The 21,631-nt window shown below is 52.0% G+C and overlaps 2 protein-coding genes across 7 annotated transcripts; one reads left to right on the plus strand and one right to left on the minus strand.

The window, feature by feature from the left end:
* Positions 1–1,537: 1,537 nt before the first annotated feature.
* MTX1 (metaxin 1) lies at positions 1,538–6,296 on the plus strand (the record flags this gene model as incomplete). The annotated part of the gene is given in 7 exon segments (XM_073608802.1): positions 1,538–1,607; positions 1,685–1,764; positions 2,206–2,298; positions 2,464–2,646; positions 4,328–4,404; positions 4,495–4,649; positions 4,739–6,296. Coding segments are annotated over 7 exon segments (885 nt in total), but the record flags the coding sequence as incomplete, so codon positions are not given.
* Positions 6,297–7,314: 1,018 nt separating this feature from the next.
* On the minus strand, positions 7,315–18,558 carry GBA1 (glucosylceramidase beta 1). 6 transcript variants are annotated; one of them, XR_012237037.1, is made up of 12 exons: positions 17,996–18,129; positions 17,583–17,667; positions 15,545–15,739; positions 14,994–15,140; positions 14,775–14,908; positions 14,517–14,689; positions 14,197–14,434; positions 13,830–14,054; positions 10,569–10,732; positions 10,373–10,489; positions 8,255–9,915; positions 7,315–7,988 (listed from the first exon to the last, which is right to left on the minus strand). XR_012237037.1 is itself a non-coding variant. In XM_073608799.1 (11 exons), the coding sequence occupies exons 1-11, from the start codon at positions 18,425–18,427 to the stop codon at positions 9,810–9,812; spliced, it is 1,593 nt and encodes a 530-aa protein (XP_073464900.1). In that variant the 5' UTR covers positions 18,428–18,558; the 3' UTR covers positions 8,230–9,809. The 6 variants fall into 6 exon arrangements, 5 of the variants coding, with proteins under 5 accessions (XP_073464900.1, XP_073464902.1, XP_073464898.1 ...); XM_073608799.1 differs by lacking the exons at positions 7,315–7,988; positions 17,996–18,129 and adding an exon at positions 18,419–18,558 and having other exon boundaries at positions 8,230–9,915; XM_073608801.1 differs by lacking the exons at positions 7,315–7,988; positions 17,996–18,129 and adding an exon at positions 18,331–18,431 and having other exon boundaries at positions 8,230–9,915.
* Between the last annotated feature and the right edge of the window lie 3,073 nt (positions 18,559–21,631).

The raw sequence follows: 21,631 nt of genomic DNA on the forward strand, positions 1-21,631 counted from the left end.
CTTGGTAAGGCCCTTCTCCCCCTGATTGCTCAGTTTGGCTGGGCGGCCCACTCTAGGAAGAGTCCTGGTGGTTCCAAATGTCTTCCATTTATGGATGGTGGAGGATACACCGAGCGATTGGCGGAGAAGGGCCATGGTCAGGGAGGTGACCAAGAACCCAATGGTCACTCTGACAGAGCTCCAGCGTTTCTCTGTGGAGAGAGGAGAACCTTCCAGAAGAACAACCATCTCTGCAGCCCTCCATCAATCAGGCCTGTATGGTAGAGTGGCCAGACGGAAGCCACTCCTCAGTAAAAGGCACATGACAGCCCACCTGGAGTTTGCCAAAAGGCACCTGAAGGACTCTCAGACCATGAGAGACAAAATTCTCTGGTCTGATGATACAAAAATTCAACTCTTTGGCCTGAATGGCAAGTGTCATGTCTGGAGGAAACCAGGCACCGCTCATCACCTGGCCAAAACCATCCCTACAGTGAAGCATGGTGGTGGCAGCATCGTGCTGTGGGGATGTATTTCAGCGGCAGGAACTGGGAGACTAGTCAGGATGGAGGGAAAGATGAATGCAGCAATGTACAGAGACATCCTTGATGAAAACCTTCTCCAGAGCACTCTGGACCTCAGACTGGGGAGAAGGTTCACCTTCCAACAGGACAACGACCCTAAGCACACAGCCAAGATAACAAAGGAGTGGCTACAGGACAACTCTATGAATGTCCTTGAGTGGTCCAGCCAGAGCCCAGACTTGAACCCGATTGAACATCTCTGGAGAGATCTGAAAATGGCTGTGGACTGATGGAGCTTGAGAGGTCCTGCAAAGAAGAATGGGAGAAACTGCCCAAAAATAGGTGTGCCAAGCTTGTAGCATCATACTCAAAGCCTTTGGAATTGGTGTTAATAAATTTGCAAAGATTTCACACAAACGTCTTTCACGTTGTTATTATGGGGGATTGTTTGTAAAATTTTGAGGGGGAAAAAAAAAGAATTTGATCAATTTTGGAATAAGGCTGAAGCTCTGTGAATACTTTGCGGATGCACTGTATATATACCAGAACAGCCTATTCTTGGTACGTCAGGTGGGAGGAGTAGTGGTAGAGAAGGGGGCGGGTCTCGGGTATTTCAGGTTGCACATTTTATTCCCGAAACGTTCGGTGAAGTCATACATTCTTTCCATTCCTCCTCCTCCGCCCCCTTCTGGTGAACACATTACGTCTGGTTGTATAATTGGTGGCGCGGTCCCAGCGTTTGGCACAGATGTGAAGCTCGCTGTATGCCAGGCTTGTGTCCTATGACAGAAATATTCATTCGATAAGACGTTCCATGAACCGCAGGAGCTCCCTGGCCTCGGTGGGCAGGAAACCCCGTCTAGAAATGCACACATTAATGACTGCGGCTGCTGACTTGGCAGGAGACGGGGATTCCTCTCCTCCGCCGTGGTGGAGTCCCGTTACATGGATGACATCACCGGCCAGGCGACCCCGGCTGACTCTCTCTTCTGAGCCCCTCCGTGACCTTCACAAACCTTCTCCTTCTCTTCCAGACCTATGCCAGGTTCTCTGGAGCTCCTCTGAAGGTCCACAAGCTGTCCAACCCCTGGAAGAGCCCCTCAGGTGAGCTTCCCCCCACCCCCTACCTAGAATGTCCCATCCTCTGTACCCCTCCTGACACCCCTTTCTCTCCTCACCAGGTCAGCTGCCGGCCTTGAAGACCCAAAATGACGGTGTCCTCTTCCAGCCCGCCAAAATTATTACCCACCTCAGAAAGCAGGTGAGACAGGAACCACACGAGGCCCGATGTATGAGGTCCGGCCACGCGGGGCCCGATGTATGAGGTCCGGCCACGCGGGGCCCGATGTATGAGGTCCGGCCACGCGGGGCCCGATGTATGAGGTCCGGCCACGCGGGGCCCGATGTATGAGGTCCGGCCACGCGGGGCCCGATGTATGAGGTCCGGCCACGCGGGGCCCGATGTATAAGGCGATATCTCACGGGGCCCAATATGTGAGGTCTGGTCACACGAGATCCAGTATAAGAGGTTGTCACAGGCTCTGGAAGTATCAGATGGGGGGGTCACAGGACAGGCTCTGGAAGTATCAGATTGGGGGGGGAGGGGACACAGGACAGGCTCTGGAAGTATCAGATTGGGGGGGAGGGGACACAGGACAGGCTCTGGAAGTACCCTGGTTATAATAAATCTCCATCTTTGTAGAAGTACAACGCGGATTATGATTTGTCGGCTACGCAGGGGGCGGACACTTTGGCCTTCATCTCTCTGCTGGAGGAGAAGCTGCTGCCGGCTCTGGTGAGTGTGATTGATGGTGTAGTGGGTGGAGTTTTGTTATCCTGAGGCCCCTCCTCCCCTCCGTATGATTCTCCTATTCCATTGGAGGACATGACGGTTGTGGTCCGGAGGCGGTATACCGGTCCCCGGAGGAAGTCCTCAGTCTGGTGTTCTGTGTCTCCTCAGATCCACTCCTTCTGGGTGGACGCCAAGAACTACGTGGATCTTACCCGCAAGTGGTACGCCGAGACCATTCCTTTCCCCCTCAACTTCTTCATCCCCAACCAGATGCACAGGAGGTACCTGGAGCGCCTCCAACTGATCCGCGGAGAGAGCTGGAGAGAGGACGACGAGGTGCTGGAGAGACAGGTGAGGGGCGTGTGTGTGGGGGAGGGGGGGGCGACAAGGTGCTGGAGAGACAGTTGAGGGGGTGTGTGTGGGGGAGGGGGGAGGAGGTGCTGGAGAGACAGGTGAGGGGCGTGTGTGGGGGAGGGGGGAGGAGGTGCTGGAGAGACAGGTGAGGGGCGTGTGTGGGGGAGGGGGGAGGAGGTGCTGGAGAGACAGGTGAGGGGCGTGTGTGGGGGAGGGGGGAGCAGGTGCTGGAGAGACAGGTGAGGGGCGTGTGTGGGGGAGGGGGGAGGAGGTGCTGGAGAGACAGGTGAGGGGTGTGTGTGGGGGAGGGGGTGCTGGAGAGACAGGTGAGGGGCGTGTGTGGGGGAGGGGGTGCTGGAGAGACAGGTGAGGGGCGTGTGTGGGGGAGGGGGGAGGAGGTGCTGGAGAGACAGGTGAGGGGAGGAGGTGCTGGAGAGACAGGTGAGGGGCGTGTGTGGGGGAGGGGGGAGGAGGTGCTGGAGAGACAGGTGAGGGGCGTGTGTGGGGGAGGGGGGAGGAGGTGCTGGAGAGACAGGTGAGGGGCGTGTGTGGGGGAGGGGGGAGGAGGTGCTGGAGAGACAGGTGAGGGGCGTGTGTGGGGGAGGGGGGAGGGGGGAGGAGGTGCTGGAGGGACAGGTGAGGGGCGTGTGTGGGGGAGGGGGGAGGAGGTGCTGGAGAGACAGGTGAGGGGCGTGTGTGGGGGAGGGGGGAGGAGGTGCTGGAGGGACAGGTGAGGGGCGTGTGTGGGGGAGGGGGGAGGAGGTGCTGGAGAGACAGGTGAGGGGCGTGTGTGGGGGAGGGGGGAGGAGGTGCTGGAGAGACAGGTGAGGGGCGTGTGTGGGGGAGGAGGTGCTGGAGAGACAGGTGAGGGGCGTGTGTGGGGGAGGAGGTGCTGGAGAGACAGGTGAGGGGCGTGTGTGGGGGAGGAGGTGCTGGAGAGACAGGTGAGGGGCATGTGTGGGGGAGGGGGGGGAGGAGGACGAGGTGCTGGAGAGACAGGTGAGGGGCGTGTGTGGGGGAGGGGGGAGGAGGTGCTGGAGAGACAGGTGAGGGGCGTGTGTGGGGGAGGGGGGAGGAGGTGCTGGAGAGACAGGTGAGGGGCGTGTGTGGGGGAGGAGGTGCTGGAGAGACAGGTGAGGGGCGTGTGTGGGGGAGGAGGTGCTGGAGAGACAGGTGAGGGGCGTGTGTGGGGGAGGAGGTGCTGGAGAGACAGGTGAGGGGCATGTGTGGGGGAGGGGGGGGGAGGAGGACGAGGTGCTGGAGAGACAGGTGAGGGGCGTGTGTGGGGGAGGGGGGGTGGCGACGAGGTGCTGGAGAGACAGGTGAGGGGGGGGTGTGTGTGGGGGAGGGGAGGGGGGGGCGACGAGGTGCTGGAGAGACAGGTGAGGGGGCGTGTGTGGGGGATGGGTCATCGGTAGAGTGGATGATTGGATGGGATTGGGCTCCTATACAGCCAATCAGGTAAGGGGGCGTTTATGGGGAGGACTCATTGGAAGGTAGAGTGGATGATTGGCTGTACAGGAGCCAGGTCCCGTCCAATCAGGGAAGGCCCCCTCCTTCATCAGATCCCCGTGTATGGGGAATTCTCCCGGGGGCCTCATTGTCATCCCTCAGCTTCCTCTGATGAAGGCGGGGGATGGGGGGAATGAGACTCTAATGATGGATTTGCCCCCCACAGCTGTACACAGACGCCCAGGAATGTCTCAGCCTCCTGTCAAAGCGTCTCGGGACCCAGAAATTCTTTTTTGGAGAATGGTGAGTAGAGGGGGTTGGGGGGTATTGGTGTGGATGATTTCTTGCACCTTCCTCTGGCTGTGAACTGATCCCGCCCTTGGTTTCTCTTAGCCCCGCCTCCCTGGACGCACACATCTTCAGCCACCTCGCCCCAATCCTGAACATCAAACTGCCCAACAACCTTCTCCAGCAGCACCTGAGATCCCTGACCAACCTGTGCCAGTACTGCACCTCCATCCTCAGCATCTACTTCAGCCCGGACTGCGGTGAGTACCCTCCCCCACAGCCCCTCTATTTGTTGGATTTAGTGGTTCCTCCTGTCAGTTTTTCACCCCATTCTTCTCTGTGTCCTCAGAGACCCCCCCACGTGTTTCACCAAAGCCCCAGACAGCCGAGTCTCCAGACCTCGAGGACGAGCCCCATAAGAGGCGAAACCAGATCCTGACGGTGGCGTTCGGCGTGATGGCGATGGTCGGTTACGCTCTGCTCAGCGGAATCATCTCCATACAAAGCACGTCGGGGGGCGGGGCCCTGGAACGGGCCATCACCATGGACGACAATGACGAGGAGGAGGACGAATGATTGGACTCTTTATTGGCTGACTGCATTCCGTACCCAGAGCTCCCCCAACCCCATGTATGTACAGGACGGACCCCCCTCCCATTCCATGTCCTGACGGGACAGATCCCAGTTCTGCACCAGATCCACCAGGATACTGGTATAACTCCCTCCTCTAGGGGACCCCACTACAGTTGCTGCTACATAAGTGCCTTTTATCCCATGTGTCCCCCCCCAACAATTCCTGGAACTGTCCTTGCTGGTTTATTCCCCATCATTGACTGGTAAATTTTCCCATCATTCTCTGCACCTGCGCGACTTCCTGCTTGACCACAGGCCGGCCCCGTGTGCACCAAGGTTTTCCCTGTCCTTTGCTGTATCTGGTAATACATTCTAAATGGAAGCAGCCCCCCCCCCCAGTTTAATAGTTCAGCTATAATTTTATCCCAATACAGGGTCAGGTCCGGGGGTCTAAAAACACCCCCTTCAGCAGGGCCTACAATGGGGAACAATGGACTGACCTGATGTCTACAGCAGAGACCAGGGCCTGACATTGTACTGGTTGAGGAACCCAATGTTCATAGCACCCTCAGCTCAGTCCTCAGAGGTGGTTTCCCATTTTAAGCACTGATGGAGAGCGTGGTTTTGGATCCCTAAAACGCATTGGGTTCCTTTCTCTGTCTTCCACCTGAACCCATACTGGAAAGACAATGTATCTGGACTATGAATCTGTGGTGTGGTACTTCCACTTTAGATCTACTCTCCTGCACTACAAGCAAACTATAGGAGGCCACTGGGGTGTAGAAGCTACCAGCCTGGTAACCGGACATCCTCCACCAATGCCATGATCATATCGAAGGATAGCACCACCAATAAGACTACCCCCTTCAACACCATGATCATACCAAAGGATAGCAACCCCAATAGGACAACCCCCACCAACACCATGATCATACCGAAGGGTAGCACCACCAATAGGACAACTGCCTTCAACACCATGATCATACTGAAGAGTAATCCCACCAATGGGACAACCCCTGTCAACACCAGGATCATACTGAAGGGTAGCACCACCAATATGGCAACCCCCACCAACACCATGATCATACTAAAAGATAGCAACCCCAATGGGACAACCCCCACCAACACCATGATCATACTGAAGGGTAGCACCATCAATAGGACAACCGCCTTCAACACCATGATCATACTGAAGGGTAATCCCACCAATGGGGCAACCCCTGTCAACACCATGATCATACTAAAGGGTGACCCCCACCAACACCATGATTATACTAAGGGGGGACCCCACCAACACCATGATTATACTAAGGGGGGACCCCCACCAACACCATGATTATACTAAAGGATAGCACCACCAATAGGACAACCTCCACCAACACCATGATCATACTGAAGGGTAACCCCACCAACGCCATGATCATACTGAAGGGTAACCCCACCAACACCATGATCATACTGAAGGGTAACCCCACCAACACCATGATTATACTGAAGGGTAACCCCACCAACACCATGATCATACTGAAGGGTAACCCCACCAACACCATGATCATACTGAAGGGTAACCCCACCAACACCATGATCATACTGAAGGGTAACCCCACCAACACCATGATCATACTGAAGGCTGGCACCACCAATGGGACAACATCATAGTCATACTAAAGGCTGGCACCACCAATGACATTAACCTAATAAAAGCATTACTGATGGGACAATCCTGGTGTCCGGCAATGTCCATCCTCTTCCCATGTATTAGGATAGCACTACTGATGGGACACCCCCGAGGTCCAACACTGTCTATCCTACCCCCATATCTTAGGATAGCATCACAGATGGGACACCCCCGATGTCCAGCACTAAGGATGGGACACCCAGTGGTCCGGCACTAAGGATGGGACACCCCGGGGTCCGGCGCGGTCTGTCCTCTTCCTATGGAGATACATTGTGTCACTGTGATGAATCTGCTGTGTTTTTTTTTTTTTTTATCCTCCGTAACGTGGCATTTCATGTTCTCCCTTCTTTGAAGCTGCAGCATGCCGCAGTTTTACTCCACCTGGTTTTACTTTTTTAAATTAAAGTCTGCAGAAAACCGATCTGAAATTTAGTTTTCTCTTTATAGGGTTTGGCAATGAACATTGGGGGGGTTGGGGTGGGGCCTGCGGCTGCGTGTCACTAGATAGGAAACCCAAAACAATATGTGGCGCTCCCTAAAGGTAAAGTGTAATCTGCTTATGTTCAATGGATGACAGATGTAATTTCTTGCTGGCTGGTGCAGCATTTGCTCACAGACCTCAGTAGTGTAAGCGGTTGTGTGTGGAATGAAGCAGATCACACAGTTCATTATAAATTAATAATAAATTAATCATTTATTAGTAATACAATATTGGCATATCACATCATCGACATTCCTACAGCAGGTTACCTACACTCTGCATATCGCACTCTGCGCCCCCTCCCCCCATCATCCCGAGGACTCCGCTACACTTTCTTCCTTCCATCTGTCCTTCCTTCATCTTCCCTCTGTCTGTCCTTCCTCCTCTCCGTCTGTCCTTCCTTCCCCTTCCCTCCGTCTGTCCTTCCTTCCTCTTTCCTCTGTCCTTCCTTCCTTCATCTTCCCTCCATCTGTCCTTCCTTCCCCTTCCCTCCGTCTGTCCTTCCTCCTCTCCGTCTGTTCTTCCTTCATCTTCCCTCCATCTGTCCTTCCTTCCCCTTCCTTCCTCTGTCCTTCCTCCTCTCCGTCTGTCCTTCCTTCATCTTCCCTCCATCTGTCCTTCCTCCTCTCCGTCTGTCCTTCCTTCATCTTCCCTCCATCTGTCCTTCCTTCCCCTTCCCTCCGTCTGTCCTTCCTTCCCCTTCCCTCCGTCTGTCCTTCCTCCTCTCCGTCTGTCCTTCCTTCATCTTCCCTCCATCTGTCCTTCCTCCTCTCTGTCTGTCCTTCCTTCCCCTTCCCTCCATCTGTCCTTCCCCTTCCCTCCATCTGTCCTTCCTTCCTTCCCCTTCCCTCCGTCTGTCCTTCCTTCCTTCCCCTTCCCTCCGTCTGTCCTTCCCCTTCCCTCCGTCTGTCCTTCCCCTTCCCTCCATCTGTCCTTCCTTCCCCTTCCCCGTCTGTCCTTCCTCCTCTCCGTCTGTCCTTCCTTCCTTCCCCCCGTCTGTCCTTCCTCCTCTCCGTCTGTCCTTCCTTCATCTTCCCTCCGTCTGTCCTTCCTTCCCCTTCCCTCCGTCTGTCCTTCCTTCCCCTTCCCTCCGTCTGTCCTTCCTTCCCCTTCCCTCCGTCTGTCCTTCCTACTCTCCGTCTGTCCTTCCTTCCCCTACTCTCTGTCTGTCCTTCCTTCCTTCCCCTTCCCTCCGTCTGTCCTTCGTTCCCTCCATTGTATTTCTGTCTGTCCTTCCTTCCCCTTCCCTCCGTCTGTCCTCCTTCGTTCCCTCCATTGTATGTCCGTCTGTCCTTCCTTCCCCTTCCCTCCGTCTATCCTCCTTCGTTCCCTCCATTGTATTTCCGTCTGTCCTTCCTTCCCCTTCCCTCCGTCTATCCTCCTTCGTTCCCTCCATTGTATGTCCGTCTGTCCTTCCTTCCCCCCCCCCCGTCTGTCCTCCTTCGTTCCCTCCATTGTATGTCCGTCTGTCCTTCCTTCCCCTTCCCTCTGTCTGTCCTCCTTCGTTCCCTCCATTGTATGTCTGTCTGTCCTCCCCCCCCCCCCGTCTGTCCTCCTTCCAGTGGTGATCCTTGGTATGTAGCAGGTGGGTGCGGGATTCCTCCAGTGTTGGGTCCTCTGGCTGTGTTCACAGCGATGTGTAGAAAGTGTTGGGACCTCCTGTGCCTCCCCCATCTACGAATCGCATGCGCTCATCTGCTGGTTTTGGAGGGTCGGTACTTTTAAATCACAGACCTGGAACATGTGAGTGTCAGCTCCTTTGGCTCTTTATACACTATATTACCAAAAGTATTAGGACACCTGCCTTTGCACACACATGAACACACTTTGTATCTATAACAGCTTCACCTCTTCTGGGAAGGCCTTCCACAAGGTTTAGGAGGGTGTCTATGGGAAGGTTTGACCATTCTTCTAGAAGAACATTTGTGAGGTCAGGAGCTGATGTTGGACGAGAAGGACGAGAGGTCACACGGGGGAGGTGATAGCAGAGGAAGATGTGAGCTCATGGTGGGCCCCCGGTGGCGGTCTCTCTCGTGTCGGGGAATTGTGGTCTCTCTTGCCGGAGGGGCCCCCTCCTCCCCCCCAGGGTCACGTCATTGCGGAGTTATGTTCTCTCTCTGCCAGGAAGAGCCGGGCGGAGTTCTCCACATAAGCCGGCTTGTCGGCGAGCCAAGTCCGTAATTACGGAACGCTGCCATCACTTGGCGTCCACAAACCAGGATTGTGTTTACTCATTGGAGGGGGACACGTTGTACCCCCCCCCCCCCCCCCATAATTAGACCCTCTGCCATGTTTGCTCTCCTCCATCATAACATGGAAGGAATGTCTTCCCGGAGAAGACTCATCGACAAAACAGACGCAGCTGAGCGTGGCTCCCGGGGGCCACCTAGTGGCCAAAGTCTTCATACTCAACGAGGCCGATACAATGAACCTCACTGATTTATGGAATTATCATCTTCGTATCACCCACCTGCCTCCCTTTCTACAGGCTCTTGAGTTATCCTCATTTCCTGATACTTCAAGAGCCTGCACAGCAATCCTCATACTGCTTTAATTGTCGCCTTATACAGAAAATTAGAAAGGCGGATTTGTCCTTGTAAGCGTTCTTGAAATGGTGGACATGTATGTTCAGGGTGGAGAAGGCACACAACGGGCCTTCCCAGAATCCCCTCCGCTGTGCCATGGCGGTCACTTGCGTCTCCACAGATACGTCCGAATCGAGTTCGCTGGAGAATTAGCGTCTATTGTCCCCACAGCCGGGTCCCAAATCCGGAACTTCACATCTTCCGAGTTCCTGGAAAGAAGAGAAATATCCAAGAGATAACCAACACAGGAACTTGGCACAGGGATGGTGGGAACCCCTCATAATGAGCACAGCGGGTGTACAGACCTGGGAACTCAGCACAGGGATGGAGGGAACCCCTCATAATGGGCACAGCGGGTGTACAGACCCGGGAACTCAGCACAGGGATGGTGGGAACCCCTCATAATGGGCACAGCGGGTGTACAGACCCGGGAACTCAGCACAGGGATGGTGAGAACCCCTCATAATGGGCACAGCGGGTGTACAGACCTGGGAACTCAGCACAGGGATGGTGAGAACCCCTCATAATGGGCACAGCGGGTGTACAGACCCGGGAACTCAGCACAGGGATGGTGAGAACCCCTCATAATGGGCACAGCGGGTGTACAGACCCGGAAACTCAGCACAGGGATGGTGAGAATCCCTCATATGGGCACGTGCCACCCACCTGTTCAGAATGACCACGATGGCTGACCCTTCAGGACACAGGAAGGCGATAGTCTCCAGCTGACTCTTGTGGTTGACGTCTAGTCCGACCCGTTGGGACCCCGCTGGAATGAACTTGCTGCATTGATAAAACATAACCCGGTGTGATCGGTGGTCTTAGTGATGTCATATCCACGCAGGCATTGCACGTGATTTACCTGAAGTGAGCCATGTGGTAGAAGGTTGGCTGCTTGTAGAAGACGTCTTTTTTCACATCAACAATAACAGGGCTGTCCACAAAATTCCCCACCCAGGTGGGGCCCCCACTGCTGTCCAGAGCCAGATTCCAGTCCGTCCATCCCGTCACATAATAACTGAGGTCCTGGAAGAAGGAAAGAAAAAAGAAACTGAGGGATTTAATGACTTGTAGGCCAGGTAAGGGACTTGTACGCCAGGACCATTCTACTGATTGAGGGGAGTAAGGGATTTGTAGGCCAGGACCATTCTACTGACTGGGGAGAGTAAGGGACTTGTAGGCCAGGACCATTCTACTGACTGGGGGGATTCAATGACTTGTAGGCCAGGACCATTCTACTGACTGGGGGGATTCAATGACTTGTAGGCCAGGACCATTCTACTGACTGGGGGGATTCAATGACTTGTACGCCAGGACCATTCTACTTACTGGCGGTGTTAATGACTTGTAGTCCAGGACCATTCTACTGACTGGGGGGATTCAGTGACTTGTAGGCCAGGACCCTTCTACAGGCTGGTGGGATTCAGAGACTTGTAGGCCAGGACTATTCTACTGACTCGGGGGATTCAATGACTTGTAGGCCAGGACCATTTTACAGACGGGGGGTGACTTATAGGTCAGGACCCTTCTACAGGCTGGGGGGGGGACTTGTAGGCCAGGACCATTATACAGACTGTGGGGGGGGGGGGGGTGAGTGACTTATAGGACAGGACCCTTCTACAGGCTGGGGGGGGGACTTGTAGGCCAGGACCATTATACAGACTGTGGGGGGGGGGGGGGTGAGTGACTTATAGGACAGGACCCTTCTACAGGCTGGGGGAGAGTGTGAGACTTGTAGGCCAGGATCATTCTACTGACTCAGGGTTTTAATGACTTGTAGGCCAAGACCATTCTACTGACTGGGAGGGATTCAATGACTTGTAGGCCAGGACCATTCTACCAACTGGAGGAATTCAATGACTTGTAGGTCAGGACCATTCAATTGACTGGGGAGGTTCAATTACTTTTAGGCCAGGACCATTCTACCAGTTAGGGATGAGTCTGAGCCATGTAGGTTTAAGGCCAGGACTCTTCTACAGCCTAAAGTGAAGTCAGAGACTTGTAGGCCAAAACCTTTCTAGACACTGGGGGAGAGTGAAGGACTTGGAGGCCAGGGCCATTCTACTGACGGGGGATTCAATGACATGTAGGCCACCATGCTACTGACTGGGGGCGGAGGGTTTAATGACTTGTAGGCCAGGACCATGCTACTGACTGGGGGGATTCAATGACTTGTAGGCCAGGACCCTTCTACAGGCTGGGGGGATTCAGAGACTTGTAGGCCAGGACCATTCTACAGACTGGGGGATTCAATGACTTGTAGGCCAGGACCATTCTACTGGATGGGGAGGTTCAATGACTTGTAGGCCAGGACAATTCTACTGACTGGAAGGAGTAAGATACTTGTAGGCCAGGACCATTTTACCAGTTAGGGAATAGTCTGAGCCATGTAGGCCTAGGGCCAGGACTCATAGTTACATAGTAGGTGAGGTTGAAAAAAGACACAAGTCCATCAAGTCCAACCTATGTGTGTGATTATGTGTCAGTATTACATTACATATCCCTGTATGTTGCGGTCATTCAGGTGATTATCTAATAGTTTCTTGAAGCTATCAATGCTCCCCGCTGAGACCACCGCCTGTGGAAGGGAATTCCACATCCTTGCCGCTCTTACAGTAAAGAACCCTCTACGTAGTTTAAGGTTAAACCTCTTTTCTTCTAATTGTAATGAGTGGCCACGAGTCTTATTAAACTCTCTTCTGCGAAAAAGTTTTATCCCTATTGTGAGGTCACCAGTACAGTATTTATATATTGTGGGGTCACCAGTACAGTATTTGTAAATTGAAATCATATCCCCTCTCAAGCGTCTCTTCTCCAGAGAGAATAAGTTCAGTGCTCACAACCTTTCCTCATAACTAATATCCTCCAGACCCTTTATTAGCTTTGTTGCCCTTCTTTGTACTCGCTCCATTTCCAGTACATCCCTCCTGAGGACTGGTGCCCAGAACTGGACAGTATACTCCAGGTGCGGCCGGACCAGAGTCTTGTAGAGCGGGAGAATTATCGTTTTATCTCTGGAGTTGATCCCCATTTTATTGCCAATATTCTGTTTGCTTTGTTAGCAGCAGCTCTACTAGGACCCCCAGGTCCTTTTCCATCCTAGATTCCCCCAGAGGTTCTCCCCCCAGTCTATAGATTGCATTCAGATTTTTGCCACCCAAATGCATTATTTTACATTTTTCTACATTGAACCTCATTTGCCATGTAGTCGCCCCTCCCCCATTAATTTGTTCAGGTCTTTTTGCAAGGTTTCCACATCCTGCGGAGAAGTTATTGCCCTGCTTAGCTTAGTATCGTCCGCAAATACAGAGATTGAACTGTTTACCCCATCCTCCAGGTCGTTTATGAACAAAATAAATAGGATTGGTCCCAGCACAGAACCCTGGGGAACCCCACTACCCACCCCTGACCATTCCGAGTACTCCCCATTTATCACCACCCTCTGAACACGCCCTTGTAGCCAGTTTTCAATCCATGTACTCACCCTATGGTCCATGCCAACGCACCTTATTTTGTACAGTAAACGTTTATGGGGAACTGTGTCAAATGCTTTTGCAAAATCCAGATACACCACGTCTACGGGCCTTCCTTTATCTAGACCAGTGATGGTGAACCTCGGCACTCCAGATGTTTTGGAACTACATTTCCCATGATGCTGAACTATACTGCAGAGTGCATGAGCATCATGGGAATTGTAGTTCCAAAACATCTGGGGTGCCAAGGTTCGCCATCACTGATCTAGACTCTTCTACAGCCTAAGGGGAAGTCAGGGATTTGCAGGCCAGAACCCCTTTATAGACTGGGGGGAGTGAAGGACTTGTAGGCCAGAACCATTCTACTGACTGGGGAGGTTCAATGACTTGTAGGCCAGGACCATTCTACCAGTTAGGGAATATTCTGAGCAATGTAGGCCTAGGTTCCAAGACTCTACTACAGCCTAAGGGGAAGTCAGAGATTTGTAGGCCAGAACCCTTCTATAGACTGGGGGGAGTGAAGGACTTGTAGGCCAGGACCATTCTACAGACTGGGAAAGGAGGGGGTTGGGATACCCATAAAGAGATGTGATAGGACAGTAGACACCAAAGGCGGCTGGTAATCTCACCTGCAGTGGCAGTTGGCTCACCTCTATGATACGATGGCTGTATAGGTTCCCCCTCTCCCAGGATCCAAGGTGCACCCCTTTATCCCAAGGCATGAAACCAGCACAAGCCTCACTGGCAAACAAGAAGTATTCTGGGTAGAGGTCATGAGTGTGGCCCAGAGTGACATCTGCAGGTATTATCCCATCCAGGTACCAGTGGAGGGCGATGCCATGAACGTAGCGGGCAGCCTCCAGGTCTGAGAGAATCTGCAAAAATAAGGTAGAAGATAATGGATCTCACTTCTATTCTGAGACCTGGCCTGCTTGTGCCTCTGCTAGGTTGGATCCACACTGCGGCATGCTGCAGCTTTGACCGACAGAAGTCACACAATAACCTGCAGTCACTCACCACTTCAGCCCAGTAGGGCAACAGAATCCGGTCGTCATCGATGATCATGATCTGAACATCTCTGTGGGAACTGTTGGCAAAGGCTGGGCCCAGATCCTTGGCGATAAAGTCCCTCATGTGCTCCGGCGTGAAACCCAAACACTGGAAGGGATAGCCATCCAACATCCCAGCCGTGGGCTCATTCTCCACTGTCACTGCCCAGAACGTCAGGTTGTGTTTGGCGTATTCGTCCAGAAATCTGAAGAAATAAAAGTAGAGACGGTTAATTTCCGCTGGAGGAAGTATGGGAGAGAACCCCCACATTGTGGCACAGAGCATACCTGATGAAATAGTTGGCCCAGGTCTTATAGTACTGATCTCCAGGAGAGCCTTTGAGAGTTCCCTTCCCTCGGATGTCACCATTAGTCTTCATCCAAGGCGGGGCTGTCCAGGGGCTGCCAAACAAAGAGATCGGCCTTTTCGATAAGCTCTTTGCTTTGTGTATGATGGGAATCTAGAAGAAGACATTAGACAGGTGTTGGGGTGACAACAATGATGTACAGACTTCTCTATGGTACTCCAGGATCTTCACGCCTCACCTTCAGTTTGATGTCCTCCACCTGCAGATTAAACGACTCCAGACTGAAGTCTCCTTCTTTATCCAGATAGGTGTAGATTCGAGTGGAGAAGTCACAGCTGGCCATGGGTACACGGAGAATATTGTAACCAATTCCTAAGCAATTGGAAGAATAGGGGGCATTACAACCTCTGGCGATAATAAGTAAACCCTTTATCACCAAGATGGTGGTACAGGTCACCTTCCTCGGAGAAGTAGGATCTCAGCAGTTTGTCCTGAGTCGCCCCACTCAACGCCAGAATGTTCATGGCAGCGGAATCGGTCACTGCGCCGCCAAAGCCCTTCATGACCTGAAATTTCTTCTTATCGTTCAGTGTGAGGACCAGATCTCAAGACAAAAACAGGAAAAAACAGATTTCATTTTTCATTTGAAGACAAAGTTCTTTTTTTTCCAAATATCACAAGTTTAGTAATAAAATAATTTAAAAAAGAAATGAGTAATGAATGTGACTCGTCTTTGACTTCAGATCTCCAGAGCTTCCCACAAAGGTTTAGTGATGTCTATATCTGGTGACTGAGGAGGCCATCGAAGGTGTTTGATTACAAAGTCCAGGTCGTTAATAAGTGAAATTATAAACCTGGAAAATGTGAAAACCTTCAGAAGACAAGGTTGACACCATGATGGTTGGATAATTTGTCCAGAAGGTCTATCTTATTTCATACTTTACACAAGAAGAACATTGTGGTATTTTCTAACAAACACCGGACAATCCCAAAAGGTGTAATAGTTACCGGCTGGTGCAGAGTGATTCTGGATGATAGGCCCAGTGCTTCGCTCGAGACGTTTGCCGGCCTGGCTGCTTTCATACACGCTGTAGGTGCCCAGCACTGGGAGGTCGATGGCATCCAGGCCATCACAATAAGTGGCATTACATTGACACACAAAAGAGCTCTGCCCGAAATTAACCTGAACACATGGATTGGATCCTGAGAAAACACAGAAGAGAAATGGAAAGACAACATCACTTCTGGCAGGCGCAGTTCAGCCCCAATACTCTCCAGAGACTAATCAACCTCTCTCCACCAGAGCCCCAATACGCTCCCGCCAGAGACTCTCCGACCTTTCTCCACCATAGGCCCAGTACCCTCCCACCAGTGACTCTCCAGCCTTTCTCCACCAGAGCACCAATATCCTCCCACCAGAGATTCTGCAACCTTTCTCCACCATAGGCCAAATATCCTCCCACAAGAAACTCTGGAGCCTTTATCCACCATAGGCCCAATATCTTCCTGCCAGAGACTCTCTGACCTTTCTCCGCCAGAGCCCAAATACTGTCCAATCAGATGCTTTTCAATCCTTCTCCACCAGAGCCCCAATACCCTCCCACCAGAGACTCTTCAGCCTTTCTCCACCAGAGACCAATACCCTTCCACCTGAGACTTTTCAACGCTTGTCCACCATAGGTCCAATACCCTCCCACTGGTCACTTCTCAAGCTTTCTCCACCAGATCCCCAATACCCTCCCACCAGAGACTCCCCAACTTTTTTCCACCATAGATGCCCAGTACCCTCTCACCAGAGGTTTACCAAGCTTTCTCCGCTATAGGCCCAATACTCCCCCGCCAGTCGCTTTTTAACCTTACTCCACCAGAGCCCCAATACCCTCCTGCCAGAGACTCTCTGCCCTTTCTCCACCATAGGCTACGTACCCTTCCACCAGAGACTCTCCAACCTTTCTCCACCAGAGCCCTAAAACCTTCCTGTCAGACGCTGTTCAACCTTTCTTCACTATAGGCCCAGTACCCTCCCACCAGAGATTTTCCAACCTTTCTCCGCCAGAGCCCCAAAACCCTCCCGCCAGAACCCCAATACCCTCCTGCCAGAAACTCTCCATGCTTTCTCCACCATAAGCCCAATACCCTCCTGACAATCACTTTTCAACCTTTCTACATCACAGCCCCAATACTCTCCCGCCAGTCGCTTTTTAACCTTACTCCACCGGAGCCCCAAGGCCCTCCTGCCAAAGACTCTCTGACCTTTCTCCACCATAGGCCAAGTACCCTTCCACCAGAGACTCTCCAACCTTTTTCCGCCAGAGCCCTAAAACCTTCCTGTCAGACACTGTTCAACCTTTCTTCACTATAGGCCCAGTACCCTCCCACCAGAGATTTTCCAACCTTTCTCCGCCAGAGCCCCAAAACCCTCCCGCCAGAGCCCCAATACCCTCCTGCCAGAAACTCTCCATGCTTTCTCCACCATAAGCCCAATACCCTCCTGCCAGTCACATTTCAACCTTTCTACATCAGAGCCCCAGTACCTTCCTGCAAGATGCTTTTCAATCTTTCTCCACTGTAGGCCCAGTACATTCCCACCAGAGGCTCACCAAGCATTCTCCACCATAGGCTTAATACCCTCTCACCAGAGACTCTCCAACCTTTCTCCGCCAGAGCCCTAATCCCCTCCCGCCAGACGCTTTTCCACAATTCTCCACCAGAGCCCCAAAACCCTCCCAGAGACTTTTCGACACTAGAACCCCAATACCCTCCCATCAGGTGCTTTTCAACCCTTCTCCACCAGAGCCCCAATATCCTCCAAACCAGAGACTCTCTAAACTTTCTTCACCAGCGAATCAATAACCTTTTTCCACCATAGCCCTGATACTCTCTCCCTAGAGACTCTCCAACCCTTCTCCTTGTCTCTCCGGAATATTTGGGGGCGTCCTTGTCTCTCAGGAATATTCGGAAATGTCCCTGTCTCTCAGGAATATTCGGAAATGTCCCTGTCTCTCAGGAATATTTGGGGGTGTCCTCTAATTTAAAATTTTCTCACCTGAGATAGATGGAAAGGAAAGCAGTGAGGCCAGAAGCAGCACCCAGATGTCGGCCATGATGGCTGAGATGAGACCACACGCTACCTGTTGAGAGAGAAAGACAGAAACACTCAGAGGTCACGGATCAATGGTCATGGGTCAAAGGTTATGGATCAGAGTCACGGGGTCCCGGTGGGACAATAGCATGTTTGGACGGTGAGGTTTTCTGTACGAGGGTCTCAGTGGACCATTGAGAGGGCTGCTTCGTCCAGATAAATCCTCATTCTGAAGAATAGGAAGCCTGGTGTATGTGAGGAGTGACTGGAGGGGGCGCTATCTCAGTATCTCAGAGGTGACATTGATAACCCCCCCCCCCCCCAAGATTGGCCAAGCACTGGTGTCCCCATAGATGAGAGATCTCCGCACAGCCTACCCTAAAAGAGGTGACAGATCCATCACCATCTCTTGCTGGGCCCCATCCAGGACACCCGGGGGGCCCCTTCTTGCCCCTTTCTAAGAACACCTCTCTGGAAACAGATTGGAAGGGAAGTGACCCCGGGAGCATTGAATAGTAAACCTTCCCAGGCGTTGTCCCTGGACGGCGGTACTTTGGGGTGTCCATATAGCGCTCTGCGCAGCCTGGGGGGGACGGGGGGAGGTTATATAATGTAGTGCAGCAAGAAATAGGAAGTTCTCCAGCTCATGATTGGATGTCACCTCCACCAGAAATTCCCCCGATGAGTTGAAGAGATTTGATTGGCTCCCCACCATCGCTTTGTTTCCATCGATCACCAACAAAGGGTTAAAGGTGCTGACTGAGATTGAGAGGCCCCACCATTGCCCTCCGATCACTCACCCTCTGCATGTCCTGGGCTCTGACACTTCCTGGTCATGTGACCCGCCCCCAGTCATGTGACCCATCTGCTGATACAATGTTTCTCTTATTGTTTCCCATTCAGGATTCCCGGATTTCCTGGAAGGAGCAAAACAAACAATTCTCCGGGAGAGATTCCAAACGATCGGCCTGGAATAATACCCCCAGCTCACCGCATGACCCTGCCGGGGTCATCCCCATCCTCAGATCATGGATAGGAAAGCTTCCACCTTCTCCCTCTAAATCTGAATATAAATGGAGGATGGGGGGCCCAAATGACTAGTTACCACCTCCCCCCCTCCCATCCTCCATGTATGTTCTGATTAGAGGACTACAGGGCGGCCATTGCTGAACAGTGAAAATGCTAGTTTCCTGGCTGTTATGCTGTTCCTCAGTCTTCACTCTGGTGTCTCTGAACTCTGTACAGACTCTGCCGGGGCCACAGAGATTCCCTCTGGGGGGGGTATGGAGGGTCTCTGATAATATAGAAAGGGCCACCAGGGAAGGGTTATTGCTGGACTTTTCTGATGGAAACTTATGGAGGGCTCCTATAATATATGGAGGACCTCAGGGGGGCCGATCATTACTGAAACCTATGGAGGTCTCCTATAATATATGGAGAACCCCACAACGCAGGGGGGGGGCGGCCATTGCTGAAACCTATGGAGGTCTCCTATAATATATGGAGAACCCCACAACGCGGGGGGGGGGGGCGGCCATTGCTGAAACTTATGGAGGGCTCCTATAATATATGGAGGACCTCAGGGGGGCCGATCATTACTGAAACCTATGGAGGTCTCCTATAATATATGGAGAACCCCACAACGCGGGGGGGGGGGGCGGCCATTGCTGAAACTTATGGAGGGCTCCTATAATATATGGAGGACCCCAAGGGGGGCGGCCGTTGCTGAAACGTATGGAGGTCTCTTATAATATATGGAGGAACCCAGGGGGGGCAACCATTGCTGAAACCTATGGAGGTCATATATATATATATATATATATATATATATATATGGAGGACCCCAAGGGGGGACGACCATTGCTGAAACGTATCGAGGTCTCTTATAATATATGGAGGAACCCAGGGGGGGCGGCCATTACTGAAATTTATGGAGGTCTCTTATAATATATGGAGGAACCCAGGGGGGGCGGCCATTACTGAAATTTATGGAGGTCTCTTATAATATATGGAGGACCTCAAGGGGGGGGGCATTGCTGAAACGTATGGAGTATGGATGTCTCTTATAATATATGGAGGACCCCAAGGGGGGCGGCCATTGCTGAAATTTATGGAGGTCTCTTATAATAAATATAGGACCCCAAGGGGGACTACCATTGCTGAAACTTATGGAGGTCTCTTATAATATATGGAGGACCTCCAGGGGATGACCTCATGTAAGGCTGATAATATATGGAGGACCCCCCCCCCCCAGGGGACAGTCATTGCTGAACACTGTGGGGTCTTATATGGGGTTATATTGAGGACCCCCGAGAAGCCATCACTGGGCCTTATAGGGGACTTCCAATCATTTATAGAGGACCCCTGGAGGCCATCAATTATGTTCTATTTAATCGGGGGAGATCCGTTCTGTTCTCGGGATCAGGAAGGAATCTGTTCCTTATGGGATCTGATCGATGTACATCTTATGGGGATCCATTGAACATTCCCAGTTTTGAGGACTCTGTACGCTACAACTTAAGGGTCTCTTAACCTAAAAGTGACCATACACTGTACAATCTGATTGTACAATCTCCTTTAGATCTACCATAAAATTTGTAATGCGGGAGTCGGCCTGATTGGATGCAAATGGAATGAATTGTTTATATGTGTCTTCATATCACTTAGCGTTGGTAGATCTACAGGCGATTGTACAATCAGATTGTATAGTGTATGGGCAGCTGTACTGTAATGAGGAATCTACAGGATGATCATCGATAACGATATATATAACTCAACGAACCCCGAGATCAGTCACTTCCCCTTTTTCTATCAATCGATCACTCAATTGTGTCATTCGGTACACAGGGCTTTATTTCCACCTTAAAGAGACCCCCGTCACCGACCCCGACCTCCCCCGGGGGAGGGACAGAGAAGTGCTCCACCCACACATGATGTATTCCCCAGCCCAGTCCCTCCTCTTCTGGGAGTGGCTCATTTATACAGACCCTCCTCATCTGGGAGTGGCTCATTTATATAGACCCTCCTCATCTGGGAGTGGCTCATTTATACAGACCCTCCTCATCTGGGAGTGGCTCATTTATATAGACCCTCCTCATCTGAGAGTGGCTCATTTATATAGACCCTCCTCATCTGGGAGTGGCTCATTTATATAGCCCCTCCTCTACTGGGAGTGGCTCATTTATATTACCCCTCCTCATTTGGGAGTGGCTCATTTATATAGACCCTCCTGTACTGGGAGTGGCTCATTTATATAGACCCTCCTCATCTGGGAGTGGCTCATTTATATAGACCCTCCTCATCTGGGAGTGGCTCATTTATATAGACCCTCCTCATCTGGGAGTGGCTCATTTATATAGACCCTCCTCATCTGGGAGTGGCTCATTTATATAGCCCCTCCTCTACTGGGAGTGGCTCATTTATATTACCCCTCCTCATTTGGGAGTGGCTCATTTATATAGACCCTCCTGTACTGGGAGTGGCTCATTTATATAGCCCCTCCTCTACTGGGAGTGGCTCATTTATATTACCCCTCCTCATTTGGGAGTGGCTCATTTATATAGACCCTCCTGTACTGGGAGTGGCTCATTTATATAGACCCTCCTCATCTGGGAGTGGCTCATTTATATAGACCCTCCTCATCTGGGAGTGGCTCATTTATATAGACCCTCCTCATCTGGGATTGGCTCATTTATATAGACCCTCCTCATCTGGGAGTGGCTCATTTATATAGCCCCTCCTCTACTGGGAGTGGCTCATTTATATTACCCCTCCTCATTTGGGAGTGGCTCATTTATATAGACCCTCCTGTACTGGGAGTGGCTCATTTATATAGACCCTCCTCATCTGGGAGTGGCTCATTTATATAGACCCTCCTCATCTGGGAGTGGCTCATTTATATAGACCCTCCTCATCTGGGAGTGGCTCATTTATATAGCCCCTCCTCATCTGGGAGTGGCTCATTTATATAGACCCTCCTCATCTGGGAGTGGCTCATTTATATAGCCCCTCCT

Source organism: Aquarana catesbeiana, linkage group LG13, assembly GCF_042186555.1.
Source record: "Aquarana catesbeiana isolate 2022-GZ linkage group LG13, ASM4218655v1, whole genome shotgun sequence".
In the NCBI taxonomy this organism is placed as follows: domain Eukaryota; kingdom Metazoa; phylum Chordata; class Amphibia; order Anura; family Ranidae; genus Aquarana; species Aquarana catesbeiana.

Excerpts from the sequence above, each read along its gene's own strand:
- GBA1 (XM_073608796.1), bottom strand. The coding sequence starts at position 18,127 with ATGCTCCCGGGGTCACTTCCCTTCCAATCTGTTTCCAGAGAGGTGTTC. Across the intron at positions 14,055-14,196 it reads TGCCCTACTGGGCTGAAGTG|ATTCTCTCAGACCTGGAGGC; the intron begins GTGAGTGACTGC and ends TTATTTTTGCAG. Across the intron at positions 9,916-10,372 it reads ATCGTGGTCATTCTGAACAG|GAACTCGGAAGATGTGAAGT; the intron begins GTGGGTGGCACG and ends TCTTCTTTCCAG.